Genomic DNA, 14,942 nt, shown 5'->3' with positions numbered 1-14,942 from the left:
CTGAGGCACTGGGGCACCGAGCACCCTGTGAACGTGGCAGTGCTGGAGCCGGGGCTGGCAGCGGCTGAGGTGCCCCCCTGCTCCACTCAGTTCTGCAGAGACACAGCACATCTGAATGAGCTTGTCAAATGAAATTTTCTGTCTGGTTAGAAATGGATTTTTGAGCTCTTCRCTCACATGTAAACATTTTTAGTGGTCCCCAGCCAAATCATAGCCAGCGAGAGCAAACATCAGCCTGAGCAGACCCGGTCCCTGCAGGGAAGTCACCAGCCACAGAAGGAAACCAAATGCATGATGGCTTCGAAAGGGATACATTAAAATCATGCTGGAGTGATTCATGGCGCTGGTAGTTAGACTTTAATTAGATCTTAATCACGTAATTTTATCTTTGTTTTGGAGATTAGAGCTTAATGACTGGATTGGTCTCATAACAGTGCTGTGACTGAACATGGAACTGTCACATGGCAGCTCTGTGGCAGGCAGACATGGGACCGAGAGCATTGGCCTCTTTGGGTATTTTAAATAAAATTCGTGTGTTTAAAATAAATAAATAAATGTATTTAAAACACGCAAATACATCGGCGTGTATAGGCCCTGCTAGCACTCAAGGAGAGCACAGGGGCAAGAGGAGGCTCACAGCATGGAGCCAGGTGTGAGCCCGGGCTTTGGCTGTTTGGCTGCCACCATCGCCACACCCGGCCAGGGGTCCATGGTGTGACAAGGAGAGATGGATCAATTCAGCTGGCAGGTTGGATCTTCACAGGATTAGCAGCAGAGTAACTCACCTCAGTCACTCCTGGGCACTTTCCCTCCTGTGTTGCTGTTTGGGGCCTCCACACGCTTGTGGCACGGAGCTGCTGTGCCCTGCAGTGTGTGGGGATGGACACGGGAATGGACACGGGGATGGACATGGGGATGGACATGGGGATGGATGTGCACTGAACAGCAATGGCAGTGGGGACCATCCCCCTGCTAACATGCAGGAACCCTGCACATGTGTCCCAGGAGGGGATTTTTCTCCCGTGCAGCTGTGGGATCCATCAATATCTGCCCTGCCTTTCATCCTGCCCTTCAGTTACTTTATTTTAGTTGAGTTACACAAAATTGGTTCAGGTTTGCAGAATTAGTCCCTATGGGTGGCAGGACTGGGACAATGCTGCTGAGCCACAGTCCAGCCCCATGGGGCACAGAGCTGGGATTCACCCATGCCTGGCACAGGGGCCGTGTCCTGTGGCACATCCCTGGCAGCCACACCTGGCTGGGCATGCAGCAATTCTTCAAATCTCAGCTTTTGCCTCTCTGAGCTTTGCCTGGACCTGAGCTGTGCCCAGGGCTTGTCCCTGAGCCTCTGCAGGGAGGGGAAGAGGCAGCTCTGTGTCCCACAGCTGTGGTGGTGCTACGGTGCCATTGTCCTTGAGCTCTGCCCTGCCCTTGCCGCAATGGCAGTGGCCCCTTCCCACCTTCCCTTTCCTGCTTGTTATGCCACAGGAGCCACTTGAACTCATTACTGTGGCAGATTATAGGTCCCCAGGTAATAACGAGTCTTCAGATAATTACTAACAGATTCTCTAATAGGAATGAACTCAGTTGAATCCATTCAGTCACTGGGTAAATATTTATCCCTAAGCTGTCCTTGTCTCCAGCCACTGGAGCGTGCCRGAGCTGGTTTGCTGTCCTCGCACCGTGCGTGCTGCAGGAGCCAGCTGTGGGGAGCGGGGATGTCGTCAATGACTGTTAAGGTCCCTTAAAAATTCTAAAATGCTTATTCACAACAGGGGACTGGCGCTGATCTGGGCTTATGCCGTAGCTCAGGGCTGCCTGGGACCCCGCACCACATGGGATGTGCCCTGCCAGCTCCCCTTTCCCTCTGGGACGGGCAGCAGTGACCCCATTGGGGGGTCAGTGTTCCCACAGGGCTGAGGAGCCCCAGCCAGGGCTGAAATGCCTTTGACAGGGCTGTTGCAGCATCCTGGGGGTGACAGCCACCACCATCTGTTGGCAGCAGCTCCACGTGGCAACTGCCACCCCACGAGCTGTTGGCACTGCCACTGTCAAATGCCAGGCCCCACGGCCACGGGCAAGTGTCAGAACCCTCAGCCCTTGTGAGTGCTGCTCCCCTGCTGCCTGCACCCGCAGCCCTGGCTCTACAGGAGTCACTAATTGGACCAGCCGGCTAATTAGCAGTCAGGTAATGAATTATGCAGCGATGCCTAGACTTCAGCGCAGTATTGATGCCATCAGRTCCTCTCATTGCTGTACGAACCTGCCTGCGGAGCACTGGGCACGGCTTGGAGAGCAATTTGGAAAATATCAAGGTAAATATAAGGTGTTAATCCATTGTGAGCAGGGACGTGTCACCATGGGGTGGTCACCGCAGGGTGGTCACTGTGGGTTGGTCACTGCGGAATGGTCAACAGCGGAGTGGTCACCATGGGGTGGTCACCGTGGGGTGGTCACTTCGGGGTGGTCTCTGGGCTGGCTGGTAGCCACAGGCATGGACAGCTCTGTGTGCCCTCTGAGTGCCCATGGGCAGGAGAGTGAGGCTGGAGGAAGGGAGGTTCGCTGGGGGTCAGAGGCTGAGGTATCTGGGAGTTCCACAGGAATGACTTTTCTGGAAGAGGTTGGAGGGTCCCTGTGGAGAAGGGAGGGCTGGCAGTGGGGTGCAGCCCCCAGAGCCTGTTGGTGAGCTGTGTTTTGGAGGGCAGCTTGCGGCGCTGGGATCACCACGGGCACAGAGCTGTCACCAGGGACAGCCCCTCGGTGTCTCCATGCTGCCAGGCACTGGCATCACTGTGTGACTTTTTAAGCCATTTTTAAGCTGTGCCCTTCCTGGGCAGCAGCGACAGAGCCCTGAGTCCAACTGGCCCTGTGTTCCTGCTCCTTGCTGCAGCCTGACCAAGTARCAGGAGGAAACTTGCCCTACTTGAATGTGTCCGAATCCCAGCACCATCCATTATCTCTGAGGGGCTGCAGGTTTCTGTCAGCCATTGTATTTATTTGCTGCCCGCTCTGTGTGTGTGGAAGGAGCTGTGTTTGGAGCACACTGCTGGGTATTGCAGTGGGGGGACAGTGCTGGGAGTCCCCCTCAGTCACTCCCAGGGCCCTGCCTGCTGCCAGTAAACACGGAGCCAGCAGTGAAACTCAATCACTTTAACTTAATMAGAAGTTAATCAAATTTTCTCGGTGCTCACAGCATTGCGATCCTGCCTTGGTAAGAGGGATGAACAACGCTCCTTGTGCACCTGGAAATTCCAGGGCTGAATTTGACATGCTGGAGCTCACACACAGGGAGCCGCACCCAGGGCTGCTCCCACCTGGGTCAGGGTCTCCTCATCAGCGCTCAGGGAGGGTGAATAACCAATGGCCAAAGAAAAGATCCCTGACTGGGGGTGCTGGGATGGTACTGGGGGGCCATTCTGGGAGGAGGGGCTGCTGCTGGGCAGGAATGGTGCTGTGACCCTGTGGAGGTTCAGTGGTTCTGTTCTTCCTGGGCAGGGACTCTCCAGTGATGTGAAATGGCCAGTGAAGGATTCCCTTGGCCCAGCTCGTCTCAAGAGCTCTTCAGCAYGAGTAGGATCAGGGACCACTTAAATCACATTCATTATGTTTAACTATTTATAAGCTGATAAATATTAAACAGCTGCTCTCTGGGGTTCAGGCCTGAGCGAACCCATCAAAACACGGCGCACACGACGGCGGTGGCCGTGCCATGGGGACAGCTGGGGCTGCGGGAGGTGCCACACCAGGGACGGCTGGGAACAGTGGCGTGACAGCCCTGAGAGCAGAGGCACTGTCCCTTGTCCCCTGGGCGGAGAGAACACAGTCTGGGTGAGCAGGGGGGTCCCTCTGGAAGCCACTCTGCYTGGCATCAGGTCACCACACCAGCACATCCCCACCAAACCCTTCCATCCTCATCAAACCCCTGCCCTCCTCCTCAGCATGCAGACTGCCTGCTTGGGGCTTTTAAAGCCATTTTTAAGAGCTCCTAATGTGCTTTGCATTTTCAGCGTAGCCCTTCCCGAGCCCTCATTTGCTCACCCTTTGGAAAGCTAATGCTTGGTTTAAGCACATTTCTGCTCCCTCCATTTGTAAGGACAAATGTAAAGTAATTGTTTGATATCGCAGCAGTTTCCTCAGGCTCCAGCTCTAATTTCCCACTAATACAGTATTGTCAGGAGGATCAATCTAACCTGGCACCTTCTGCCTCCTTGGAGTGGATTGGAAATGGCTTTTCTACTGCGAGGCTGGGATTTGTGAGTCTCGCTGTGAATGTTTTTCTCCTTTAAAGGAAAAATCATACAAGCAAATATCCCATTTTCTTCTCAATGGCCATTAATTCCTGTCTGTACCTCCACCTGCTCATAACTGCCTCTGGGTGCCCTCGCTGCTGTTGTCTCCCCCTGTGGCTGGCAGTGACAGAGATGCAGATGGGGCTCTCTTAGGTGTCCACTAATTAACTCCAATTTTTTCCTAGTAGAGTTCAGTGGTTACTAATCACACAGAGTAAGGCCTTGCAAACTGGTCCACGGTGTGTTTCATCCCCACACAGCCACTGTGCATCATCCCGAGGCATCCCCAGCCCTGTGCCACAGGATGAGCTTGGGCAGCCCTGGGCAGGCTGACCCCTCATGCCAGGCTGACCCCCTGTCCTGCCCCAGCCCCTGCCCACTCCCTCGCCTGCCCACGGGCGTGGGGGCTCCCCACAGCCCCCCAGCTCTGCCTAAGGGCTGTCCAGCCCTGTCCTAAAAACAGCCCATGCATACGGACTGGTGGAAGCCACTTTATTTACATGAAAGGATCACATGCTCAACAAGGAAACTAGTGCCACTAAAGTACCCGTAACAGCAGGATTCTGTGCTTTATTCACAGGACAAAATATCAGTACAACATTTTCCATAGACTTCTTTGTCAAGCAGATACATCTCACTGTCCTCATGGGTACACACGGCAAGTGACAAAGGCAAAGTGGAGTGGCCGGAGCTCTGCCTGCAGGGACAGTCCCACTGCCACTGTCCAGGAGCACCCATCTGCTTTGGGATACAGAGGGGAGTGCTTTGGAACAGCCTGMACATAAACTGCAGGATGGGGCCATGGTGACCATGTGGTGTTAAGAGCAAACAGGACCCCACAGAGGAAGCCACGTGGCTGCTGCCCTGCTGGGCCAGGCAGTGCTGCTGGGCACTCATCCCTTAGCTTGGTGGCTGCAGCAGGACTCTGAGCCTTCCTTTYCTCRGCTCACTCYGGAGCWTTGCAGGCTCCCAAGGGACAGGGAAATCCCTTGCCTGCCTCTGCTGGCRATTCTGGACAAGATGGGCTGAGGGRGTCCTGGCTCCAGCCCCTTGGGGCCCCTCACCGATGACAGGAGCCTCACGTCACTGCAGCTCTGCTCACGGACARTTATTCCCACCTGAAGTCCTGCCCGACTGTTTCATAGAATTTGATATTATAAGGTCTATAAAAGTCCCGAAGCTGCTCGATCACCTCGGGGTCTATCTGCACATGAGTCCTGCCCTTGGACTTGCCAAGGCAGCGAGGCAAGCCGCTGCTCTCCGACTTCTTCAGGCACGGAAAGCCTTTYGTCTTGTTGAAGTAGAAGTGCTTGTCTGTGATAACCCGTTTAATGCCCAGGAAGTCCTGGACTTTGCCCATCTCCCCTGCTGGGTCYGTGATCAGCTTCTCCCCACTGACAAAGTGGATCTGTGAGAGAGGGAAGTACTGRAGCCAGCTCTCCAGGTGCACGGCGTACATCCCGATGCGGATGGCGTTCCAGGACGTGTCCACCAGCCCCAGGCTGCGGTTGCGAAAGGTCAGCCCCTCGAAGGTGGGGATGTCCGGCTTCTTGGACAGGGTCTGTGTGTAGTCTGAGATGGCCCTGGTGACCGGGTTCCTCACCACCACGATCAGTTTGGTGTCCCGGGACATGTTGAAGATCCTCCGTGGCGCCTCTTTGGTGACGAAGTAGCTGGGGGTCTTCTCCACCGTGATCTGGCTGTCGAGTGTTCGTGGCATCAGGCTCCTGCAAGAGAAGTGGAAGGTGATGTGAGGAACGGGCCAGAACAGGCACTGGGAGGTGGTGACTGCACCATGGGGCTGGTGACATGTCCCTTCCCAGTGGGACAAAGCAGGCACAGGTCCCTCCAGCAGCACTGCAGAGGGCCCTGCTATGGATGACTTCAGGTCTGTCCCAGTCCCAGGGGATCCCCTGGGCAGAGGATGGGAACTGCAGCCCCACACACAGAGTAGCAAGYGTGAGTCCAAAGCCAGGCAGCAGGAATGTGATGGCTGTGCCACATCACCACCACAAAGAGCAATGGACTGRGGGACTGCGCTGCTGTGCCGGTGGGAGCTGGGCCAAGGGGCTGCCCAGGGCTGTGGGGCTCATGCCCACCAGGGTATCACCCACCCCACAGGGCCTGACCCRGCCCCAGAGCTCTGAGTGGGCTCCTGGGTACACCCATCTGTATCTGGCACTGGGAGCTGGGCTGCCAGCCAGGCAAGGAGCACCAGACTGGGGGAAGTGCAGCATCCCTGCAGCCCAGCTTARCACTAATTAAATCATTTGCTTTGACATCTGAACATCCAAATCAAATAAAAACTAATGGGATGGAAAGATTTATAAATTGGTCTTGTATTACTAGAGTAAACTATCAAATCCACTGCAGTCAGATTCATGGCACTCTATGTCCCCTGGCTGGAGTGGGCAGGGAGCAGGYGGGGAATGCCTGGCTGGAGCAGACAGGGAGTGCTGGCAGGATGAGGCCAGCACCCTTCTGCTGCATCTGCACCCCAGCAGCACCCTGCAGCAGCAGTGCCACGGTGAGAGCAGGCACAGCCTGAATTCAGCTTGTGGAGCTCCCGCGAGCCCCTCACAAGGCACATCCCCAGGCTGGGTTCTGCGGTGGGTGCTCACCCCTGCACAGGGACCTGGCACTGGTACCACCGAAAATTCACCAGCCCTGGGTGCCCCAGYGAGTCTGGGGCCAGCAGCAGCCAGGGAAAGCAAACCCACACCGTTCCTGTGCGCTGCCATTCCTGCCAGCATCCCTGTCTGCAGCCATCCCACGGGAGAGCACGAGGCACGGCGTTATCCGTGGGATAAACCCAGCACAGCCATGCCTGTGCCACACCACGGGGGCTGCATCGGTGCAGGGACCGACACCTGGCACCTCCAGCATCCCTGAAACATGGCCAGTGGCCAGCAGCTTTGGGCTGATGRAACACCTAACTGGGAGGAGATCCAACAGCAGCCCACAACACCCATGTGACGAGAGGAGAGCGATGGCAGACCCAGGGCATTGTGAGGAGCGTGCTGAGAGCACCAGCCCACACACCCGCACGTGCTCCTGACCAGCTTCCTAATTTGAGAGAAAACAAACTAATTAGTCAGCATAAATTAGSAGGGCTGGTTCACTGAGGTATCTGAGCATGGATGGAGCTTAATTGGCCTTTCCCACTGCTCTGCTTCAAACCCCATAAATCCCGATTACGATTCCCATTGGTTAATGACTGTCAGGAAATGCTAATTCAGTGCAGGCACACAGCTCTATCTCCACATCACAAACAAGTTTCATCATAAATCAGTGCAGGACAGCTCTGTAAGTGTTTCACTATTACAGTGTATTGTGGAAAATCATAAAACTGCTGTTTCATTAATGGCTCATCCTCAAGCYTGTTAGACTTTCATTGCGTGAGTTATTAGGTCCATGCATTCAAAAAACAAAATTACAGGTTCTAATCCATTATGAAAAACACAAAACCTCTGCATAGTAAATTACTGAAATGAGACAAGAGCTGTTTTTTTTTTAAATGGACTCCCAGTGTTTGCTGCTCCTGAGCAACGGAGACTGCTGAGACAACAAAACACAGCACAAGCAGATAAATAAATCACCAGTGAAGCCATGCAAGGGGGAGAGATGTCATCCAGGCATTCATTTTCCCRCTAACAGCAGGATCCCCAGGGCTGCAGGAGCAGGGAAATGCATGGCAAACTTAATTACACCCGACTTTAAAATAATATTTTTGGACTTCTGCATTCACAGGGTTATTTGCATACAAATAGCATGTCATACAGCTTTAAGGCCCAGGCTGGCATGTGTAGGTGTGAAGCTCCTGGTGCTGGCCCGCAGTGCCATGTGGCCAGGGCTCAGCCAGGAGCCAYCCCTGCTGCTCCATGGACATGTCCTGTGGCTCTGCTGATGTCCCCAGCGGACTCAGCACCRGCTCCTGGCATGTCCTGGGCCAGCTGCCACCAACACGGGGACAGGGATGTATGGGTGACACTGGCAGGAGGGGTGGGGATGCCTGGGGCATCGCTCAGCACATTGCTCTGGCTGCAGGGACAGCATTAATCCCTCCTCAATTAGAGATTACTTTCATTATAGTTACTCAATTCTTAAAGCCCTTTAGTGCCACTTGATATGGGCATTAACACTCATTTCAGCCCAGATTCAGAGATTGCCTTTGCCCACATTAGTGACATGGGGACACATGTGGGTACAGCCCAGGGGAGCTGCTGTACCCTGATGTGGCCCAGCTGTGCCCCAAATTCCTGGGGGTCCCTGGGAGCCAGCACAGCCCCCACAGCCCCACCACCCCAGGGGTGCAGAGCCCGGCCTGGGTGTGGCAGCACGAAGGCAGCGATTTCCCTTGAAGGGGTTAACTCCTCACCAGCACCTTTCCAAGCCCTGAATTATTAATTTTGTTATAATCTGCCTTTGGGCACCCCGCAGCCCCTACAACACTCCCACATTAAAGAAACATGTGCTCCCTCACTGGCTGTGCTGCTTTGATGTTGAACATGCGTGAAACACTCTCCCAGGGAGGAATTTGTACAAAATCTCATCAAACAATTGAGATATTGCAGATAAGAGTGGGGAGAGCAGCGCCCACTGATAATCCCATCACAGCCCGGCCCCGAGGAGCAGCGCTGGGTCAGTCCCTGCCTGCTGTGTGCAGAGGCTGGAGGCTGTGGGCTCAGCGGCGTGAAAACAAACTGTTTAATTTGGCAAAAAAATCCCAAGTGCCAGCCTCTGTGATGAGGGCTCTGCGCTTCCCCTCTCGCAGCTGATGTCAGAGCAGAGAAGGGTGGGCTGTGAGCGTGTTTGCAGCTGCAGCCTGGTGTGCTGGCAGAAGGGAGCACAGGAGACAGCAGCAGCCTTGGCTCCTGCAGAACTGTGCCGTGCCATGCCGTGCTGTGCCATGCCATGCCATGCCATGCCGTGCCACGGGTGCTCACACAGCTGACAGCACCATCCCCTCTCTCCTGGCACCCTCTGCTCAGTGGTGAATGGAAGCCCCAGCAAATCTACCGGGAGGTTCAAGCCAAACTGGGTCAAACGCGTGAGAAAAACGAGGTGTGAGGAAGATCAAAAGCTCTCCCTGGCTGAGAGATATCACAGATATCACAGTGGTCATCGAGGACACGGAGACACCCTGGCTGAGGGCTGCACCACCCTGCCAAGGGGCAGAGGGATTCCCCAGCACYGCTCTAGCCCCTCACTGGGCTGGGGCCAGCTGGCCAGGGATAGCCTGGTTGCCTCACTCAGCCCGCCAGGACAGCACTGTGTCCACCAGAAAACACCCCCAAGGTGTTTTTCCAGCCAGAAACACCCCCAAGGGCCCATACCCCACTGCCACCACCCCATACTACAGCAGCCAGGATTTAATGATGGAGTAGCTCCCTTTAATAAATGTTTATGTTCAAAGAATTTACACCAGTGCTCGCAGACGGCTAATGAGGGACATTTCCATGCATAAAAGCAGAGCGAACACAGTAATTAACTATGTTGCTGATTCATTTTTAATCATTTAAATGCTCCAGAGATTTGCAGTGTCCTTTAAGTCAAGAGATTCTTTTCCAAAGGGCACACTGCCGTTGCCCTCCACAGACACACCAAGGTGTGACTCTCACCTTCCTCAATAACTGCTCGGCACTGACACAGGGTCTGGCAAAAGCCAAGGCCAGCTCYAAGGGCAGTGGGGCTGGGAAGGAGCAGGAGACAAGGGCTTCCTGCTCAGCTTTCACAGAGCCCAGCTCTCAGCCCTGCTGGGCACTGCTCTGTGCTCAGGGACACAGCCTGGGGCCTCCCCTTTACCATTTTCAAGGCAATTCCTTCTACAAGTGAAACTTCAAAACTGAAAACTCATTTTTAAAGCTACCACATGTCCCAGCTGCTGTAGCAATTCCCAAGTTMGTGGCCTATGTCAGAGCCATGGTGGCCACTTGGTGACCTCTCTGTGCCAGGAGAGTGCAAAGGGACAGCACAACCAAGCACAAACCCCACCAAGCTGGTGATGGGTCCTGCAGACTCTCTGTCACTCCCAGGCCCTGCTAGCCAACTCTGGCCCTTGCTTTACTGGCCCTGGCCATCTTTGGGCACACACTGCGGGCAAACACTGTGCCCAGGGCCTGCCCCCACCATGAACACCCAGGGTCACTAGGGCCTGGTTTCCTTTTCTTGCCAAGCCCATGGTGTGCTGCATCACCAGCTGGATTTGGYGCTTCCAAAGCAAAGGTGAGAACACCCTGCAGCATTTACAAACAAGGAACACAGCTAGAATACACATCTTTAATGCTGAAGGCTAGGCACACCACATGAGTTTATCTCCAGCATGTCTCCCAGCTCCTCACAGAGGGMAATTCTCCTGGCCAGAGTGAGGGTCCTGGCAGCAGCTGGCCCATCCCGGGGGCAGGACAAGCAGGACTGCTGTCCACAGGCAGTGTGGGCATGGCAGTGCCCAGGGAACGCTGCCGGGACAGCTCCTCACACAGCACTCTCTGCCACGGCTTCCACGTCCATTCCCCAGAGCCAGGGCACTCTCTGAAGTCAAGGAAATTTCAAAGCATCCTTGAAGCTGCTGCCTTCCTCTCTTCTCGCTAATTAACTTTACCCAAATGCACTGTCAGTAAAGCCCACAAACATGTCGCGGGGCGAAGCCTAATGGGCTCCCATTTGTGTGCGAGCCAGCCCGGCCATTAGCCGGGTGCAATTAGCCGGGAGCGGCTCCTTTCCTGCCCTCCCACACGCCCAGGGACGCGGGGACACTGCCATGCTCCCAGCTGGCTCCCCAGGGCAGCAGCGGTGTTCCTCAAGCACCCCAAAACCAGAGGCAAGGCAGGGATGGAGGGGCAGGGGACACAATTCCAGCAGCGCTGGCGCTCCCAGGACCTGTCACAAAGGTACACGRGGAAGCCAAGCTGGGCTCAAGAGCCATCCTGGGATCGGGGGATTCAGCCAGRACCAGACGGGCTCTGCCCTGTGCCAGCACAGCCTCTGGGCTCGGCTACAGCAGCCAGCAGGACCTGCTGGGAGGGAGCCAGGCTYAGCCTGCTGCCGCAGCCACAAGGAAAAGCCCCTCTCTGTGAAAATAACACTGGAGCATCTGACAGGATCACTCAGSAATCCTGAGGAGGAAAACTGCACCCTGAGATGCTGCAATTAGAGTCACTACTCAAAGCTAACGACCGTTTAAATGACACCATCTTCCCTGTGTTCTGGAAAATATTGAAGGTTATTGGCCCACACTACTCGCAGCAAGAAAAAGCTCAATATTGAACATTTAGTGCAGGATTGGTAATGAATCGATATTCCCCAGAAGCTGCTGTTTGGTTTCAGTTGTCTTAAAACAGACCTTGCTAAAAATACCTTTCCTGTAGTGTATCTGTAGCTAATGAGGTGGATTAGAGACTGATGGGAACTGGAAATGGCACGGGGGTCTGGAGCCAGCGAGTGGGCAGTGAGTGGGCAGGGTCACAAAGGGGGCAGCCAGGGCTCTGGCTCTGCCCAGGGTGTCATCCCCTCACTCCGGGTGAAGCTGGGGCTGCCCCTGGCCATGGCAGGAGCTAAGGCAGGAGGCACCACGAGAGCAGCTGTGAGCAAAGATGACATTTGGAGAGGCAAGGACAGGCGGATCAGGAGGTGCCCCCTCCTGCTCGCTCTGCCACCTCTGCGTCACACAAATGCCAGCGCATGAGCAAACAGTAAACAACGTTTTTGGGGCAGAACTGAAATGGTCAGTCCTCCCACTGCCTGCAACWGCATCGAAAACTGTCTTGGTCTCTCCACCTGGCACAAGGGAAGGACAGAGTTGTGTTGGCACTCAGCAGCCAGGGGCTCCTGCAGGCAAAGCCTCTGCTCACATCGGGAAATGCCTTAATGCTTCCCTTTMCGAGGGGTCTGTGCTCTGGGCTGCCTGCACCTCCACCACAGCACTGCCCACACACGGCAGCATCTGCTCTCTCCAGCTAGCAGCTGGAAGGCAGTTCCAGCCAGGCCAAGCACAATTCCCCACTCTGGATCATGGCAGGCAGCCCCTTGCAATCCCTCACAGCCCCCACAGCTTCTGCCCCCATCCTCAACTCTTCCCTGGGCCATGGTCACCTGCAGGATCCTYCTCTCCTTCTCCCCAGGCTCTTGGCAGAGCGACAGGAGCTCATCGTGCTGTGGGTTAGACCTGCTCCACATTTAATTGCTCCACTTGCAAGGAGGAAAATCAATTCCACATTTTATACATTAGCAGCCTCTGTGCTTAAGTTTTGGCACATTTGTCAGGTTAAAAAAAAAAAGGTAATAAAACCAAGGAAGTGTCATTTAATTGTTTTAGCTGAACTAATTTGGAGGCTCCGCTGCTCTGGCGTGATCTCTCCATTGATCCAGACACAGAGCCAGGCCCCRGGCAGCGTGCTGCTCACCTGGCCAYGCTCTCACCTCGCTCCACAGCTGCCCTTGCATCGCCACGGGCTGCATCCCTCCCAGCCATGGAGAGAGAGTTCAGCACAGGAGAATCCCAGGCTGAACYTCGACTCGGGGTGGGAGGCTGTCTGCTCGGCTGTGCACTGCTGCAGCCCCTTGGTGCCACAGTGAGAGGGGAGGTGACACAGCTGCTGCCTCCCGGACCAGCAACATTCCTGGTGTCCACAGGTGCCCTTACAACACAGGCAGGGTCTGTCCCTTCATTCAGGGCAAGCTCTGTCCCAAAACCTGGGTGGGAGCAGCGTCACAGGTCTGGTCCTGCCCTGCCCATGAGGCTCCCAGCCCCACATTTCCCACACAGACAGCAACCCAGAGCAGTKGCAGACACCAGGATGAAGGGAAGGACCCCAGCTCAGGATTTGGGGAAGCTGCTTCCCAGCTAGGTGTTGAGCCCATGCAGCTCTCCTCTGAGCGAGTGGCTCAGCCAGGACCCATATTCTGCTCCATCACCCATCCTGCCAGTCTGCATGTCCTTTGGAGAAAACACCATCCTCACATGCCTGAGCTGCTCACAGCTACTGGCTTTTAGGGGATGCAGGATGGGGATGTTGGGGGGAGGGTGTGGGAATAACACAGACCTGCTGAGTGGAACAAACAGGCAAAGGACATTGCTGTAGCTACTCTCTGAAGGGCAGGAGGAACTGGGCATGCTGCAGGAGAGGAAAATGGCTTCAGTGAGCTTCACCTGTGCCTGTCTTGGCTCTCCTGTGACCTGCCACCAGTACTGCCACAAAAGGATCCAAACATTCCTGACTGCAGAGTCCGCTGTGACCCCAGTGAGACACAGGGCAGCAGCGCTGCCGACAGTTCCCTCCATGCAGTGCCTGAGCTGCCTCCCAGGGCAYGAGCCCCATCTACCAGGACCCCAGCAGGACTGGGAGTGAGCACCATGTCACACTGCCTTTCCAGCTGCTTGCTATGAGCACTGGCCTGCTTTGGCACTGGGGACATCTTTGCTGGGAAAGCGCAGTTGAGATGGAGGACAAGCGAGCATTGCGGCCCCATGGGCTGTCTCCAACACTCGCCATGATTCTCCGATGTACCGGCAATGACAGGGTCCTCTCCCCTGCTGTGAGCTCACAGGCACCCAGGGCCGGGCYGAGCCCTCCTCTGCTTCCCGAGCCAGAAGCCCCACAGCCTTCCCTAACGCACCCAGCACTCGACAACAGCACAGCAAACACCCGCAGTACACGGGGTGGGAAGGGAGCAGGGGATGAGCCACTGGCAACACCACTGAGCCCATGGGCGCTGTGACCCGCTCACAGCAGCACTCGCTGCCTCTCCGACAGCACCCAGAGTGCCTCACAAAAGCCCTTACGGAAATTAAAATCCCGCCATCTCCTGCTGGAGACGCACCCGCTGATCTCTGCAAATTATTAGAGATTCCGTATAGATCCACAGTTACTCGAGTTCAGAGAGATGGGATGGCACAGGACAGGGACCGTTCCTCTCACGGARCCAGCGATCAAGCCCGGCAGCAGAAGCGTGCCAGGGCGCACGGAGCAGGGCTGCGGGAGGATGGCCCTGCGTCCCGTGCACAGGCACTCACGCGTTTTGGAAAACCCTTCACCCACRCAAATATTTCCTCCGACGGGATGTAAAACTCCGCATCGTCCCRGCTCCCGAGTGCCTACCGGCAGGGCTGGGATTCGGGGGGCTGCAGCCGCAGGCTCCGGCGAACGGCAAGGACGGAGCCGCGACCCGCTCGGCACGACAGTAAGAGSAGGTTAAGGAAAATTCCCTGAGTGCGGCCGGGCGACAGCCTCCGCCGCCCGCCCGCCCCGCCGGCTCCATCGACGGACCGAGGAACGCGGAGCCGAGTCCGCACCGAGCGCCGGGAGAGGAGAGGGGACCCAGGCGGGGAGCGGGGCGGCAGGAGCCCGCGGTGTGCGGGGACGGGGCTGTTTCGGGACGGGAGGTGGCCGGCGGTCGGGGACAAGGGGCGCCCGGGGCGGGCGGGGGCCGGTCCCGCAGCCCCCCGCCCTCACCTGTACCACTCCAGCCCGCGGTGGTAGTTCCTGTCGAAGAAGTGGGGCTCGGTGCCCAGAGCGCGCACCTCGGGGTGCACCCGGATGAACTCCAGCACGGCGCGAGTGCCGCCCTTCTTGACGCCCACCACGATGGCCCGCGGCAGGCGCTTGGTGCCCGGGCGGCCCGGTCCCGGGGCGCTGCCGGCCGGCGGGGCTGGGG

The 14,942-nt window shown here is 56.2% G+C and overlaps 1 protein-coding gene across 1 annotated transcript in view; it reads right to left on the bottom strand.

The window, feature by feature from the left end:
- Positions 1 to 5,239: 5,239 nt before the first annotated feature.
- The window catches only part of LOC130576506 (heparan sulfate glucosamine 3-O-sulfotransferase 2-like), a 10,780-nt gene continuing 1,077 nt past the window's right edge, over positions 5,240 to 14,942 (bottom strand). Inside the window, exons 2-3 of the mRNA XM_057371245.1 lie at positions 14,741 to 14,936; positions 5,240 to 6,016 (exon numbers count right to left, since the gene is read on the bottom strand). Of these exons, the coding sequence (XP_057227228.1) occupies positions 5,398 to 6,016; positions 14,741 to 14,936 (815 nt within the window). The 3' untranslated portion in view covers positions 5,240 to 5,397. The remainder of the gene's footprint in view (positions 6,017 to 14,740; positions 14,937 to 14,942) is intronic.

The sequence above is a fragment of the Malurus melanocephalus genome, unplaced genomic scaffold (genome assembly GCF_030028575.1).
Source record: "Malurus melanocephalus ecotype Western Australia unplaced genomic scaffold, MMel_1.1 scaffold_143, whole genome shotgun sequence".
Lineage (NCBI taxonomy): Eukaryota > Metazoa > Chordata > Aves > Passeriformes > Maluridae > Malurus > Malurus melanocephalus.
This window is presented reverse-complemented; position numbering and strand designations above follow the sequence as displayed.